The 15903-nt window shown below is 37.5% G+C and overlaps 3 protein-coding genes across 7 annotated transcripts; 2 read left to right on the forward strand and 1 right to left on the reverse strand.

Annotated features, from left to right (window-relative positions):
• Positions 1–2697: 2697 nt before the first annotated feature.
• LOC110758919 (uncharacterized) lies at positions 2698–6191 on the forward strand. Its single transcript, XM_021960893.2, has 3 exons — positions 2698–5070; positions 5246–5366; positions 5483–6191. Exons 1-3 carry the CDS (start codon positions 3034–3036, stop codon positions 5713–5715), a joined length of 2391 nt encoding a protein of 796 aa, XP_021816585.1. The 5' UTR covers positions 2698–3033; the 3' UTR covers positions 5716–6191.
• A 365-nt stretch (positions 6192–6556) lies between these two features.
• LOC110758920 (protein yippee-like At4g27745) lies at positions 6557–8273 on the reverse strand. Of its 4 annotated transcripts, none has more exons than XM_088252947.1 (4): positions 8122–8273; positions 7673–7724; positions 7377–7534; positions 6557–6994 (listed from the first exon to the last, which is right to left on the reverse strand). In XM_088252947.1, exons 3-4 carry the CDS (start codon positions 7467–7469, stop codon positions 6767–6769), a joined length of 321 nt encoding a protein of 106 aa, XP_088109073.1. In that variant the 5' UTR covers positions 7470–7534; positions 7673–7724; positions 8122–8273; the 3' UTR covers positions 6557–6766. The 4 variants fall into 4 exon arrangements, with proteins under 4 accessions (XP_088109073.1, XP_088109072.1, XP_088109070.1 ...); XM_088252946.1 differs by having other exon boundaries at positions 7377–7537; XM_088252944.1 differs by having other exon boundaries at positions 7662–7724.
• A 2627-nt stretch (positions 8274–10900) lies between these two features.
• Positions 10901–15188, forward strand: OPT7 (oligopeptide transporter 7). Of its 2 annotated transcripts, XM_088252818.1 has the most exons (7): positions 10901–11217; positions 11289–11803; positions 11944–12041; positions 12846–13415; positions 13643–13898; positions 14003–14185; positions 14343–15188. In XM_088252818.1, the coding sequence occupies exons 1-7, from the start codon at positions 11160–11162 to the stop codon at positions 14946–14948; spliced, it is 2286 nt and encodes a 761-aa protein (XP_088108944.1). In that variant the 5' UTR covers positions 10901–11159; the 3' UTR covers positions 14949–15188. The 2 variants fall into 2 exon arrangements, with proteins under 2 accessions (XP_088108944.1, XP_088108945.1); XM_088252819.1 differs by lacking the exon at positions 10901–11217 and having other exon boundaries at positions 11722–11803; positions 11907–12041.
• The last annotated feature ends 715 nt before the right edge of the window (positions 15189–15903 follow it).

Genomic DNA, 15903 nt, shown 5'->3' on the forward strand with positions numbered 1-15903 from the left:
ACTTTACCAACAAGCTATCTTTTTGTTCATCAGTAATTTAGTTTCATCTTGACAATTGTTCATCTGTTTTGTTTAAACTTGTGTAGCAGCAGGAGGTGGTTTTGAAGGTGATCAGTACTAGTACTGATCACAAGAAATTTAAGAGAGATGGTATTTTATTCTCTTCTTGTTCCTACCTAGTGCTTCTTGTGTTTTTTTTCCTCTGTGTGTGTGTGTGTTCATTTTTTGGTTGATTTCAATATTTAAAAAAAAGGGATCAATTTGCTAACTGGGGATCCGAAAAACAAAATACTTATGGTGAGCGGACATAGAGATACAGCGGCGGTGGTGAACGAATTGAGTAAGGAGGGGTATGAAGTGGCAGTTAGGCTTGCTGGTACTAAAGAGAAAGAAGAAGAAAAGAAGGCAAACGCTATGCAGAATCATTTCAAATGCCTTCGTGGATTCTGCCTCATTTGATTCTTGTAATCTTTTACTTCTTTTCTTCTGTTGGAGATGTAGAGAAATTTTACTCTCAGATTACTGTTTTATGTTACACTACAAATACAGAGCTGAAAACTTGAACACGATAAAACCAAAAACTTTTACTTCAAGTTAAGACAGTGCCTCAGTGTAGGATTTTTATGCATAACGATGCCGTATAATAGGTTACTTTTTTAGAAAAGAGACCAAAGCAAATCATGGCTGCACGATGTATAGTGGAGCATTAGGATTAAAAGCTCCGGAGTGGATCAAGTCCTTTTGGAAATTTTGGTTTTTTTTTTCCTTTTAGACTTCAATTAAAGATTCCTAGTCATCCTAGAGTTTAATTTCCTCCTAATGATGCTAGGATTTGTTTTTTCGTTTTTAGACTAGGATTCCTAGTAATTCTAGGGTTCCTAGAGTTTAATTTCCTCCTAGTGATGCTAGGATTTGTTTTTTCGTTTTTAGACTAGGATTCCTAGTAATTCTAAGGTTTGAAGTAGTATTTATTTCAACTTTAGCGCAATTTTAATCACTAACAATGTTTACGAGTAAGCTCTAGATTGAAACTGAGATATATAGTTTTCTGATTTTTTTGCTTGCGTTGGATTAGATAGTAGGTTGCGATGGGCAGGAGGAGGACTGTTTTGAATGAGAAGTTTAAACCCCTTCTCAAAAATCTCAAATTCACACTAGATTCTTTACTACCACGTATTAGCCAACAGATTGGTGATGAAAACAACGTCAAATTGGCTCTCTTCAAAGACGAATTAGAAAGCCTTGGAAGACAAATGAAGGAGGGCACAAGGCTTGCTGTCAAGTTATCCAAGCCTATTAGTCTATGGAACTGTTGCATCTGGTACAATTGGTGCAACTACGCAGAGCTTAGTTACATGGACCAACTTGTCCCATTGAATAAGTCTCTCACCATACTGTTAGAAACACTAAAGCTGCTGCAAGAAGCAAGGGATGTTAAAGAGTGCTCGCTTTCGGATGACGAACAAGATGAATGGGAAAGAAGACTCTTAGATTTGCTGAGAGTGCTAACGGCAGGGGATGTGCAAGAATTTTCAGCAAGTAATGAAGAAGAAACCAAAGTGCATGGGCAAACTCTAGAAGTATTATTCTGGGTGATGTTCGATACCGTTGTAGAAGTGAAACACAAGAATAACATGTTCAAATGCCCCCTCCAACATATAAAATTGACGCTAGACTTCTTAAGGCCATATATAGGGACAGCAGAGCTGAATCTCCGGAACGAAGACTTAGAATTTGTTAGAATACAAATAGAGAAGGGTGTAGAACTCGTTCGCAAGTGCTCCAAGCAAGCTAGATGCAAGAAGTACGAATATACCAACAGACTTTTTGAATTGAATCAATATTTTCAAGGACTATTAGATATACTGGCGATGCAGCAAGCACGGAAGGTGAGGAATTGCCGCGAAACAGAGACGGTGATCAAGCGAATTGAAGAGAGTGGTGTGGTACAAAACCAAACTCAAATTGAATGTACCAAATTGGATCAAGATTTTCAAAGAGTGTTAAATATACTGAGGGCGTGGCTAGCACGGAATGTGAGGGCAGGAAATGTGAGGGAGCAGTTTGGGGATGTGAAGGAGCAGTTGGGGGATGTGAGGGAAGGCTTGGTTTCATCGATCAAACGAATTGAAGGGAGAGTGGTGTGCTAAAAAACCAAAATCAGAAGAAAGAAGAAGAGAGAGAGAGAGGTGTGCTGAAAATAATTACTGTAAACAAATATTTTATTTGATCTTTTGCTTTAGTTTTCAGGCTTTTAAATCACATATATATGTAATTCTGCATTAGCAAACCATTATGTCTCAAATTCAATTTTATACTAATTCAATTTAGTTTGGGCGGTTTAGGCCGAAGCCGAATCCATTTTTATTTTACATTTTTTCAACTTTATTAGTCCAATTACAACAACAAAATTCCATAACCTCCTACATACTGTTTATTTTCCAACACATCAAACCATTTCAGAGTTTGTAACATGCCATCAAATTTCAAAATCCATTAACTAACATAGTTACAGCCAAAGATAAAGTTAAAGTGGCATTTTTATCGAGTTATTAATTACAAATCTCTCTAGGTAGCAAATAAGAGGAGTACACATGTACAATAAAACAAAATAAATAAATATATATATATATATATATATATATATATATATATATATATAAAGTGGAAGTTTAACACCGTTAGATGTCTGTTAAGTGGTGTGAGGACATTGAAACATTGGACTCGGTACCAATCTAGGCAGCGGAGACCAGTTGACTAACTCTGATAATTTCTGTGATCGGAGCTTCTTCGAGGGAAAGAAAGTACAACAAGAAACCGGGGAGGCTGGAGGGGGTCTCTTGACCCACAAGATTCATGTTAGCTTCAAGAGCTAATCAAGGCCTCTGGATTTGAGCGAAACTGGTCTGAAGTAGCCAACTGATCGCCAATAAGGTAGAGCAGGATTTTACATTGAAACATATACAAAGTTATGTGATTAAGTTTAGATTCAAACATATAGAAAACCGCTGGGTTATTGTTGTTGTTGTGGCCATGGCACTGGCTTTGGTTGGAGGGGCTGCCATAGGAGCACTCTTCGGAGCGCTGTATGATGTCGTTAAGGAATCGATGGGCAGGACTGTTTTGCAGTATAAACCCCTCCTTGGAGATCTTAAATTCACTCTAGAATCTCTACGGCCACGCATCGTCCAACAGATACGAGATCATAATGTGGAGTTAGGCCTCCCGAACGATGATATCGAGAGCCTACAAAGACAAATGGAGGAGGGCATAGTTCTTGTTAGGAAGCTGTCGAATACTGGTATGTGGAATTGTTATGCATGGGGCAGCTGCTGCAACTGCACAACGCCTAGTTACAGCGACCAACTTGTTGAGTTGGATAGGTCTCTTAGAATACTGTTAGAGATATTGAAGCTGCAGGAAGCAAGGGATGTGAAGGAGGTCTTGCTTTTGGCTAGGAAGATCCATGACAAACAAGATGAATTGGAAAGAAGAATGTCAGATTTGCTGAAAGTGCAGCAGGAAGCAGGGGATGTGGGAGGGTCTTCAGGAAGCAACACAGGCATGACGATACAGCAAGGAAACGAAGGGAATGGATCCGGAGGGCATCAAGTGGTGCCATTAGGCGGAGTAGGAGGGGCTGCTGCTCTAGGAGCAGTGTTCGAAGTGCTATTTGATACTGTTGCGCGAGTGAAGGATAAGACTATGATGCTTAAACGTCCTCTCGAAGATGTCAAATCCACGCTAGACTCGTTAAAACCACTAATAGAAGAAATAACAGCATATAACAAGGTATTGAATCTCCCAAAGGAGGAATTAGAAAATGTTAGATTTCAAATGGAAGAGGGTGTGGAGCTACTTCACAAGTGCTCCAAGGTTCGTCAGTGGACTAGCTACAAAAGGTATGAATATGCAAACAAACTTCTTGGATTGGATGAATCACTTCAAGGATTGTTAAATATATTGAGAGTGCAATTAGCAAGGGATGTGAGAGAGAGCTTGGTTTCCGTAAGTAATATAGAGAAGGTGATTGATCAAATTGAAGGGAGTGGTAAGGTACAATTACAAAATGATCCAACTGAAATTGAAGATCCATGTGACGTACTTGAACCCTCACAGCCTGAAGTTGGATTGAGTGTGCAGGGAACAAGGGATGTGAAGGAGACATTGGATTTGTCAGCAAAAATAGAGGTCGGGGTGAAGCGAATCGAAGGTAGTGGAGATGTACAAGGTCAAACTGACATGGGAATAGGTGAACCTACATTGCCTACACTTGAAGCTCCGGATGCTGAAAATGAGGTTACTGAATATGTACCTTCAACGGTTACAGTTGGCTTGGATGTGCTCTTGAGGGAGTTGAAGAGGGAGCTTCTTAAGGATGAGGCGTCAGGGCTTGTGCTAACTGGACCTCGGGGATGCGGCAAAACCACATTGGCAAAATTTTTCTGTCAAGATGAGGAAGTTAAAGATATATTCAAGAACAGTATCTTCTTTGTTCGTGTTTCAAAAAGGCCCAACTTGAGCGTTATTGTACGAAAGCTATATCAACAGATTGAACACAAGAGTTCTCAGATACCTGAGTTGCAAGAGGACACAATTGCACTGAAGTGGCTGCAAGTATTTTTTAAGGAAACAGGACAGCACCCTTCACTGTTGGTCCTGGATGATGTTTGGCCTGGATCAGAACCCATTCTTGACAAGTTTGATAATTTCAAAACATCAAATTACAAGATTCTGGTGACATCAAGATATGAATTTCCGACATTTGGTTCTCCATATTATTTGCAATCAATTAATGATGAAGGCACCATGACTCTTTCTCATCATTCCCGCGCATACTCCTTCGAATCATTGGACGATGAAGACCTGGTATGTGTTTCTCCCGCACCTTCCTTCACACCAATGGATGACGATCCAACTGCTTACTTTCATGATTTCTCCACATCCTACCTGGAAGACAGAATCTCTCATGTTTCAGAAGATGCTAACCCGATTGCTCATTTTCATGATTCCTCTGCATCCACTGCAAGAGATAGAAGCTCTTATGTTTCAGAGGATGTTGGGACAAAGGTGATTTCTTAGTTTGCTATGCACAACATCTATCTAAGATTAATTATACCTCATGTGTTCTTGCTTCTAAAATTTCTACTTTTCGTTTGTGTAGTTGTGTTCTTACTCTTAAGTCTTAACAATATGGCTCAGGGTGCTTTTCCAACTTTAACACGTTCTCTTTCTTTCAATTTAGTTTCCTCTTGGCAATCCTGCTAAGTCTACAGAGACATACATGCAGCAGAAGTTGGAACTGAAGGTGAATGCTGGTTACAAAACAATGAAGAAAGTCATGAAAGCTGTCTGTGCCATAAAGGGTATAATTCTAACTTTTCTTGCTCAGTTTTGTTTGAGGAGCCTCAATATTGAAAGCATTCCAAAGAAGTTTCTTTTTGTATTTTCCATTCATTTTTCTGTTTATTTGGATGAACAGGGGTTAGTTCGACCAGTTGGGATGCGGAGAACCAAAAGCTAACAGTGGTAGGACAGTTGGATCCAGCGCTAATAGCGACCAAGTTGAGGAAGATAGTTTCTAAAACAGAGGTGATATCAGTTGGCCCAGCCAAGGAAGAAATAAAAGATTATAAGAAAGAGAGAAATCTTACTATGATAGAGATAATGGAAGACAACGAAGAAAAAAATAAGGAGAAAATTTTTACTATGTAAGAGAGCAGGTGATAAAGGATACTATAATCTTGTTTGTACGATTGGGTACAGCCTGCAGCATTGCGTGAATTAATTTCGGATCAAGGGACTCGGCATCTGCGTACTGATGAAAGGAACTAAACAAGCAAGCATCCAACGTTGCTTCTGCTTCAGATGCCAAGAATGTTAGAGTTTTATGATCAGATACGTACAGGTTTGATCAATGCTGTAAAGGTTCAGATAGGTAGGTAAGGTTCCAGTCCTGATTGTATGGTTCATGAAGTAGCTCAGCAATGAACTCTGCTATCTCGTATAAATAGAAAACTTTTAGCTTGCCAAGCATTTGTTCCTTGTCTGAGTTGTCTCTAGTGGACAAATTCCAAAGAAAGGGTACACAGCAAAACAGAAAATAGTTAACTGGTGTACCATGTTCCTGCCAGGGTCTTTTTTATTTCCTTTTGTTCTATAATATTCATTTGATTCTGGTCATTTTTTAACTTTTGTAAATCCATTTGCTTTTAGGTATATATCTGCTGTGATTATATGTTGGTTTATTAGTGGAACTTTGACACTTTGCAAGTGAAGAAGAAGGATCTGCTTTATATATTTTGTGCTTATGTAGTGTTCGTGGCCATTTCCTTTCACCCAGGAACACCTAACTAGCAACAGATTTCTCCTATCCAGCACAAATTTGTAATTCTTCATCAGCAAATTCTTGTTCTTATTTCCCTTCGTTCTACATTCAATCATCAACTTCTGTTGAAGTGCAAAACCCATTGGCATCCATTGAAACACGAAGGTTCTATATGCAATGAGTGGAACAGAAAATTGTATGCAAAATTTCAAATTTAATTCCACAAGCTAAACTGAAAGAGTTATTCACAATTTATTAACAAAATCAATCATCCCCAATACAATATTCACACGAGGAACACGAAATGAATGCACAACAAGGTACAATAATTGATATTTTCAATTGATGAGATTTCTTGAACAAGATGAATAGAAGCATGAGCATCCCATACACTTACATTTGACATGCAGACAGATGAACTAAAAGCCTCCACACATACTACCAGTTTTCCTTGACGATTTTTGATTTCTCAAGTATGAATTTCCCTTCCTTGTACTTCTGTGTTTCCTCATAGGCTCGTTCGTACTTCCAACCCAGCACCTCATGGCAGTCGCAGCAGGAGACATCAGCAACAGTGTGCAGACCAGTCATGAGTTGTCTGTTTTCTTTCGGCCCGACTGTAATGTTCATTGCATGTGAAAACAGAAAGGCTCGACCATTTCTACCCTATGATTTAGGAAAAGAAATAGCCGAATCAAGTAATGTTCTTGCAATCCTCTCATCATAGTCACATCCAGAACAAGACTATCTAATATACACATTAACCAAATCAATACGTATGCAGAACATAAAAACCCTCAACCAAACAGAAAACAACTAATTGCCTCCTTCCGTTGGCTATCAAGTTTGAATTGAGTCTTCATTTCAACTTACACGAAGGCTAAACTTTTATTCCCCATTTCATCCAAAATCCAGTGACAAGTAAACGTCTATTCATTTCATTTTATAGAACAGATTCTCATTAGCATATCAAAGCAGGTCTCTTTCTTAATGATAGACAATCAAAAGAAGCACAACAGCTTAATCAAAGCAAAGCAAAGTTCTTCACCTGAAAGGCTTTAGAAATGACATCATCATGAAGGGCAACATGGTTTCTGCAATTACAGCAACTATACAACCTCGGCCCAACAAATTCCGCCATCAGAAATCGAGATTACGATGAGCAAAGCACAGACCCCTGAGCCACTATACAAAATTCAAGACCCTCTGCTACAGGGCATCCAAACAATTGCAGATACAGCAGCAATCAGCATCACTTTTTAGTACAATCAAAACTGAAAATCCAAAAGATGCATATGTAAATACAAAAATTCAAGAGCAACAAGGAGATCACCTTTTCCTCACCAGATATTGGTCCACTATAAAATTGGCTATCAACTAGTCTTGGACGCAATTCCTGTTGACAAAACAGAGCAGTGATTACGTAAAGGATCAAACAACTGAAACCAATGATAAAGAGCAGTAATGGTGATCAATCAAGCCATCAATGAGCCCCAAAAAGAAGTAAATGGCAATTGGTAAAGACAGAAATGCTGTGAGAAAAGTAAAAAGCTAATAAAGAAACCCACTTCAAAAATCACACAAGATCAGGGACAACATATAGCTAAAACCCAGTAATTAACAATGAATTTGGCTACAGGAGAAAAACCCAATATTTGAAAAAAATTTAAAAAAAAAATTGAAACTTTTTCTTTAATTATGAAATGGGTGGTGGACTGATCATCTGCTAGGCCAGTAAATGCCAGAAATGTTGAAGATATGAGAATTACATGCATAGATTAAAATATTTGTACCTGGCCACTGTGCCATGGTGGGTTTATAAAGATGGCCGTGGAAAAGAGAGAGAGTGAGAGGGAGAGTTTTAGGGTTCTCTGAGACTCAAGACTGTGAGCTTAGAGTAATGGAGAGATGTGTCGGAGTTGGGTGAGTTCTAAACTTACTGATTAGGAAGATGACAAGTTGCCTTGAAGCTGTCCTGAGAAATGACATCACTTTGGCGCTAAATTACAAAGTTACCACACTAGACTGCCACACTAGACCGCCTAGAGTACTAAAGTGTTCCATATTTTTGGTGTAAGAGTGTGCTTAAGTGACTTATGACTATTGATAAAATGTAAATTTACAAATTACATGCATCAACAGTCAAAAATCACTTACACGTGATTGGCTGTATTACAACCTAATTCATCATTTGCTTTATGGTCCTTAAACGTCAGTGCAAATCTATGGTGACTCTTACTAGTTACATAAAACTTGTGTAATCTTGATAGTTTTTTTTAAAGTACAAGTGATAGTCTAAACTTACACATATAACTAAAATGCCATGAGAATTCGAACCTAAGACCTTTAATCAGTAAGTCGATGTTTTTTTTCTTTCACCAAACTAAACCCCATTGGCATTTTGATAGTTTTAATAAGAAAGAAAAATGTGAAACATACTTTATTTGGTGGTTGAGTGGGGTAGGTTGTTGGGTCCACAATGCTATAGCATTGGTTTCAATCTGCTATGGGAACAGGAGAAATGATTTAGATGGGTTATATAAAGACGTCAACAATATCATTTGGTCATTTCATGCGTATAAAAAGTCTCAAGGATCATGTGATAATATCATATTCCATGAGGCTTTTTTTCCCTTATTTATAGATGTTTGATAAAAAATGAATAATGGAATAACAGCTGTTCGATTAGATATGTGCTATTAATGTGCATTTTAATTATCTAATTTTATTTACTATCCATTTGATCACGCAAGTCCTTTAACTTAAACCCTAATCTTTCTTAACAAAATGTGCAAGAAATGAGAAGAATTATTCACATGAATGTGTCTGCCTGGGACCCCTTATAAAATTAAAGGGAGTGTCTCATGCACATTATTATTTGCTTCTCAATTTAGGAAGCCGGGTTGGTTTATGTTTATGTTGATGATGAGCTCTTGGGCCCCCTTAAATTAAAAGCTGGGTCTCTTGCATATTATCATTTGCTTATATCACTTTAGGAAGCAGCTTGGCATGATATTCGACAGCATTATATGGGAGATTATAAAATCCGTGCAAGTTACAACAACCTACCAATAACGCCAAACCATCTTCTTCAGATTTCTTGGCAATTAATTTGAGGGTGGAATCATGAATTTTTCGATGGTGAGACTAGCTAAATTCTTTGGCTAAAACAAAAGTATATATTAAATCATATAAATCATGCAATTCATAGCTACTTTGACTAATTTCTAAGTAGAATTAAAATAAAACAGATACATATTAGATGCAATAAAAAAAAAAAAGCATATTATGAAAATGAATATATGTTTAACAAAATAATTAAAAGTGTACCTATTGAAGTTTTACTATGAGATCCTTGAGAGAATTGAAATATTTTGTTATTGTCATCTGAATCCATCTTGTTGCTAATCAACCTATCTATCAAATGATATCTTTGTGACTTTTTTGTTTCATCTTATTCGGAAAAGGGTGAATTTCATTTAGACAAATTTTTCTCATATGTAGACAAATCAATGAAAATATTAAAATTGGAGAGTCGGGGATAAAAATTTTACCTACGAAACTTTCATAACAAAGAATACAAAAAACATCATGTATTGGGACCGCTGCTAAGGCTAAGTTTCACACGTATATTTTTTATTTTAACATAGTTTATTATAATCGAGGATACTTCTTTATGTGGGACCAATTAGGATACTAGGATATTTATTTTTTTATGTGGAACTTCAAACTTGCACACTTCTTCACGTGAGAAACTGCCAAGAAGTCACAAAATGATAATCTCAGTCAATGAGCTATGTATGTTTAATATTTTCTTTTCCAAAAGACTAGCTGAGCTACAACCCAGTGTAGCCCACTAGGTAGTTCCACCCGTGAATTGGTTGTAACTTGTATCAAATTTCATTCAAAATAGCTCCAAAATTGCGGAGCTGTCTGTCACAAACTTGTGATATATGATGGAGTAACCTAACTATAGTGACATATCTCGTTGCATTGTGAGTTATGTCAATTGACAATTTCATTAGTTAATCACACATTGTTTTACCATAAGTATACAAAATATTTTCCTCCGGCTAGTAGTGAGTTTACGTGGACGCATGTGTATCATCCACACATATGCACTGCTCGATGAGATTCAAGAAAAATTTGAATCCATACCAGAAAGTGCACTTTAGAACATAGATTTCCCAAACCTTGGTCAACTCTTCCACTTTTTGTTTCTTTTCAATTTCTTTTCCAATTGGGCATGTGGTTATACTCACCAACTGTAAAATCAGTTGGCCTTGGAAGGGTAGGTATTATTCTGCGCTGTGGCTACCAAACAAACTATCCATGTTCCATGGACCACTCAAAATTCTTCCTATACGCCACCATATTTTTTGTCGTTCAGTACATGATTGCAATAGATTCAAAAAAGAGAGGATATTTTAGGCAGTGGAAGAAACATATATCAAGCTTACTTGTAGTAATGTTCAGCTCATCGGTGACTAATATTGGATTGAATTGAATACAATCAACTAATATTCTCAACTTCGTATTAGATGTGTAGAAGAAAAAAAAACATATACAAAATAGCACCACGAGGGTGAACAGCTGCAACAACTCAGAATAACCTGCTAGCTAATTAGCTAACTAATTATTTTTTTCTTCTAATTATCTAAATTAGGTATGATAGAAATTTATTATACCCTAAAATTAGTTATGACCCAAGAAAATTTCACAACTTATCTACCTCCTTAGATTCTCCGTCCTCATATCATTCAATTTTAATCCACCACTACCACCTTAAAAACAAGACATAAATACATGTTAGAAACTATTGACACACAGAATGACAGAAAGCACAGAATCCATGGAAGAATCCACTCATGAAATCACAAGCCCTCTCAGTAAGCAAGCCCTCCCCATCAATCAATAAATTCCCTTTTTCTCTTTCTAATTTTGTTTTCTGGCTGTGCAGTTTCTAAGGACAAGAAAGATGAAGACTTTTATGGCCAGCCCTCATCTTCTCAACCAAAACTTCAAAAAAACCCAGAAGAAGAAGAAGAAAACTCACCAGTGGAACAGGTTGCTCTGACTGTACCAACCACAGACGATCCCTCCCTCCCAGTCCTAACATTTCGAATGTGGGTTCTGGGTACCCTCTCCTGCACCCTCCTCTCCTTCCTCAATCAGTTCTTCTGGTACAGAACAGAGCCTCTTTCGATCACCGCCATCTCTGCCCAGATTGCTGTGGTGCCTCTGGGGCAGCTCATGGCTTCCAAAATCACAACCCATGCCTTCTTCAAAGGCTCCCGCTGGGAGTTCACCCTCAACCCTGGACCCTTCAATGTCAAAGAACATGTCCTCATCACCATCTTTGCCAACTCTGGAGCTGGAACCGTCTACGCCATTCATATTGTTACTGTGGTTAAAGTTTTTTACAAGAAGCACATCACCTTCTTTGTGTCCCTGCTTGTTATCTTAACAACTCAGGTTAATATTTTTATTTAAGTAATTTGTTAACTTCTTCCAGTTATATTATATTGGTTTTGTAGAGTTTAATTGAAGATTATTATTTTGAAATTATGTTGATTAGGGTTGATGATGGGGTTTGAAATTGAATTGAATGGTAGGTGTTGGGGTTTGGTTGGGCTGGGATTTTCAGGAGGTACTTGGTTGAACCAGCTGCTATGTGGTGGCCGGCAAACCTTGTCCAAGTTTCATTGTTCAGGTAATACCTTCATCTTTTTCTTTTAATTTTTACTTACTATATATATATATATATATAAATAATATGTATGTTAATAGATTATAGAGTGTTTAATTTTGTCATATCTTTATTTTATTTTATTTATTTTTATTTTATAAATTTACTATAAATATTCCATTGATTCCGGTGTGTTTGGGTGGCCATGGAGTTGATTGGCCTTTTGACTGGTTTGCATTCAAGTAGTGTCCTTTTCAGTCTTTCATTTCATGCATGCCACGAAATAATGAAGCGACAGAGATAGTAATTAAATTACTGCAATTTTATCTACATTTATTCACCTATTTTCTTATCAAATATAACATATTTTGTATATATGGATGATTTTGTCGAAAGATGCTAGATTCAGTCGTCCATTAATTACAAATCATCATTCACAATTATAGCACATCTTTATTCTCTACCACATTTTTGCACGTAGAATACTTACATAGGATTTTTACTTATCGAAGAAGATAATACATTTTTACGTATCTTGTAAATTAAAAAATCATCTTTAGTCTCTGTGGATCCGCCACTGGGTTTGGTTGTAAAACTAAAACACAAGTCCTAACTAACTAGTTCTTGGACTTGAGCTAAGGTGATGTAATCAAATTGTTACAATATGCTTACAATATATCAATAATGTGAAATATACATGTGTTTATATGTGTTTATATCCCGCAGTCTTGCTCGAATCTCATTTATTTATTAAGTGAAACGCTAACATGTCACATGCCATGCCACGTTATTTAGTGACTAAAATGTGAGAAAACTTCATTACCACAGGGCCCTCCATGAGAAAGAAGCAAGGCCGAAGGGAGGATTGACCAGAACACAGTTCTTCCTTATTGCCTTCATGTGCAGCTTTGCGTACTATGTTTTCCCTGGCTACCTCTTTCAAATGCTAACTTCCCTCTCTTGGATTTGTTGGATTTTCCCCAAAAATGTCCTGGCCCAACAGCTTGGCTCAGGTCTTTATGGGCTTGGAATTGGAGCCGTTGGGCTTGACTGGTCAACCATCTCCTCCTACCTTGGAAGCCCACTTGCAAGCCCATGGTTTGCCACAGCCAATGTTGCTGCTGGTTTTTTCTTTGTCATGTACATATTGACTCCTTTTTGCTATTGGCTTAATGTCTACAAAGCCAAAACCTTCCCAATTTTTTCAGACACAATGTTCACATCAGATGGTCAAGAGTACAACATAACAGCTATCATTGACTCCAATTTCCACCTTGATTCCGCGGCGTACGATCGAGAAGGTCCGCTTTACCTCAGCACATTTTTCGCAATAACTTACGGCGTTGGCTTTGCTGCACTCACTGCTACAATTGTACATGTTGCTCTGTTTCATGGAAGGTAACAATTTGACAATACACTATGTTCAAGTTTAGAGAAAATTTTCACTAGAGCTAGTTGTATACAACTATGTACCGATTTCTATAAATCACATTATGATAAAGATAGACACATAATTGTATACGATCAACGATAGAGAAGATTTTCTCTTAAATTTTTCACATTTGAGTCAATTGGTTTAGGCAGTGTTTAGAAGCTCATTCTTTGGCCATATGGTGTATTTGTAGGGAAATATGGGAGCAAAGCAAAGCAAGTTTCAAAGAGAAGCAAATGGACATACACACAAGACTTATGCAGAGATACACTCAAGTGCCTGAGTGGTGGTTTGTGGTCATACTTTTGGTCAACATTGCAGTCACTGTTTTTACCTGCGAATACTACAATGACCAGCTTCAGTTGCCTTGGTGGGGTGTTTTACTAGCTTGTGCTATTGCCATTTTCTTCACCCTCCCAATTGGGATCATCACAGCCATCACAAATCAGGTACCTATTTTCTGGTACTTTCCCTTAACAGCCAATGTTGTTGGACATTTTAGTCTTTTAACTAATATGTTGCTTCATTAATCAGTTCATCTTTCTAATGACAGACACCAGGCTTAAACATCATCACTGAGTATATAATTGGGTATATATACCCAGGTTACCCAGTTGCCAATATGTGCTTCAAGGTGTATGGCTACATAAGTATGACACAAGCCATCACATTTTTGCAAGACTTCAAGCTTGGTCACTACATGAAAATCCCTCCTAGAACCATGTTCATGGCTCAGGTCACTTCCTATTTTTTCAAGTGCCGCTATTTGTATCGCATTCACAGATCACATAATGTGGTCAATAAATAACGTACAAATAGTATAATTGTATTTCTCTTCTTATAATAATTTCCTTCCAATCCCAATATCCTTAACAATTAAATTCACCTCTCAGGTTGTGGGTACCCTGATAGCTGGAATTGTCTACTTGGGCACTGCTTGGTGGCTGATGGAAACCATCCCAGACATATGTGAGGACACATCATCAGTGTGGACTTGCCCAAGTGACACAGTGTTCTATGATGCCTCAGTCATATGGGGCTTGATTGGCCCTAGAAGAATATTTGGTAACTTGGGCACATATGAGGCAGTCAATTGGTTCTTCTTGGGTGGTGCAGTTGCCCCCGTTGTTGTATGGGCAGCTGCTAAGGCCTTCCCAAACCAAGAGTGGATCAGGCTCATCAACATGCCAGTCCTAATTGGTGCCACAGGGTATATGCCACCTGCAACTGCAGTCAACTACACTTCTTGGATCATTTTGGGTTTTCTGTCTGGTTTTGTTGTGTATAGGTATAGGCCAGATTGGTGGAGGAGGCACAATTATGTGCTCTCGGGGGCACTTGATGCTGGCCTTGCCTTCATGGGGGTGCTTCTGTATTTTAGCTTGGGGTTGGAGGACATTAGCCTTAGCTGGTGGGGAAATGACCTTGATGGGTGCCCCTTGGCTACTTGCCCTACGGCTAAAGGGGTGATTGTTGAAGGCTGCCCTGTTTACACTTGAAGAAATTGTATATAGTTATTTTCTTTTTTTCATTCTTAAAGAATTGCACTAGTTGGATAGAAAATAGGATGATTTCTTTCCAGTCAACTGTTGTTTTCTTGGTTTGTAATGGGGAAAGCAACGGATTTCATTTGTAATTTGTGCATGGGCAGTATTCATGCTTAAATTTGGTCCAACAAAATGTTGGAGAAGTTTCACAAAAACAAAAGAAATGTTGGAGAATCCTACGAGATTGAAAGATGCTACAGAAATCATACTGGTGTGATATAGTAAGTTATCTTTTGGTATTTATAACTATCTTCGTGCGTATATGTATCGTTAGAGACTTCTTCAATGATCGTTTGTCTATAATTTTAATGTTTGTACCATCAAACAAATTGTGCATGTTAAACAAAATTTACTATATAAATCATCTTATTTGATGGTCATAAAAAAATAAATGAGTCTCCTAATTAGAGGTTTGCAAGTAGCACGATCAACCAAATAGATGCTATTGATTTTCTAAAAAATTTATGTACCTTCATACATCAAGTAGGGATGAAATTACTTCAACAGAAGTAAATCAAAAAGGGAAATGCTAGACTTACCACATTTTTATACCACATTGTGTACCACCTAATAGAGGTGGGTCCTATTGTATTGGTAGGCTCCAGTTCTATTAGAGAGGTGGTACACAATGTGGTATAAAAATAGAGTGCTACTAAACAAACCCTAAAATTAACTGAGTACACCCTACTACCAAACTATTTATTAAATTACTAATTTACCCTAATATAAAATGACCAAAAGGGATATATTGAACTATGAAACAAATGTAATTTTAATAAGTACACCATATTCACCATATTCAACCATAATCAAACGTAAGCAAAACATCATACTTCCAAAAACCTTAATATTAACTCCAACAATTTGTTTCATTGTTATTTATTAATTCATTGATGCAAACAAGTCT

Source organism: Prunus avium, chromosome 5 (genome assembly GCF_965620075.1).
Source record: "Prunus avium chromosome 5, drPruAviu1.hap1.1, whole genome shotgun sequence".
NCBI lineage: Eukaryota > Viridiplantae > Streptophyta > Magnoliopsida > Rosales > Rosaceae > Prunus > Prunus avium.

What these genes read in the sequence shown, in the direction of transcription:
- LOC110758919 (XM_021960893.2), top strand. Translation starts at nt 3,034, where the DNA reads ATGGCACTGGCTTTGGTTGGAGGGGCTGCCATAGGAGCACTCTTCGGA. An exon ending in CAGAGGATGTTGGGACAAAG is followed by an intron (nt 5,071 to 5,245) that starts GTGATTTCTTAG and finishes CTTTCAATTTAG; the next exon opens with TTTCCTCTTGGCAATCCTGC. An exon ending in AGCTGTCTGTGCCATAAAGG is followed by an intron (nt 5,367 to 5,482) that starts GTATAATTCTAA and finishes TTGGATGAACAG; the next exon opens with GGGTTAGTTCGACCAGTTGG.
- LOC110758920 (XM_088252947.1), bottom strand. Translation starts at nt 7,469, where the DNA reads ATGGCGGAATTTGTTGGGCCGAGGTTGTATAGTTGCTGTAATTGCAGA. An exon ending in TCATTTCTAAAGCCTTTCAG is followed by an intron (nt 6,995 to 7,376) that starts GTGAAGAACTTT and finishes CCTAAATCATAG; the next exon opens with GGTAGAAATGGTCGAGCCTT.
- OPT7 (XM_088252818.1), top strand. Translation starts at nt 11,160, where the DNA reads ATGACAGAAAGCACAGAATCCATGGAAGAATCCACTCATGAAATCACA. An exon ending in GTCCAAGTTTCATTGTTCAG is followed by an intron (nt 12,042 to 12,845) that starts GTAATACCTTCA and finishes TCATTACCACAG; the next exon opens with GGCCCTCCATGAGAAAGAAG. An exon ending in GTTGCTCTGTTTCATGGAAG is followed by an intron (nt 13,416 to 13,642) that starts GTAACAATTTGA and finishes GTGTATTTGTAG; the next exon opens with GGAAATATGGGAGCAAAGCA.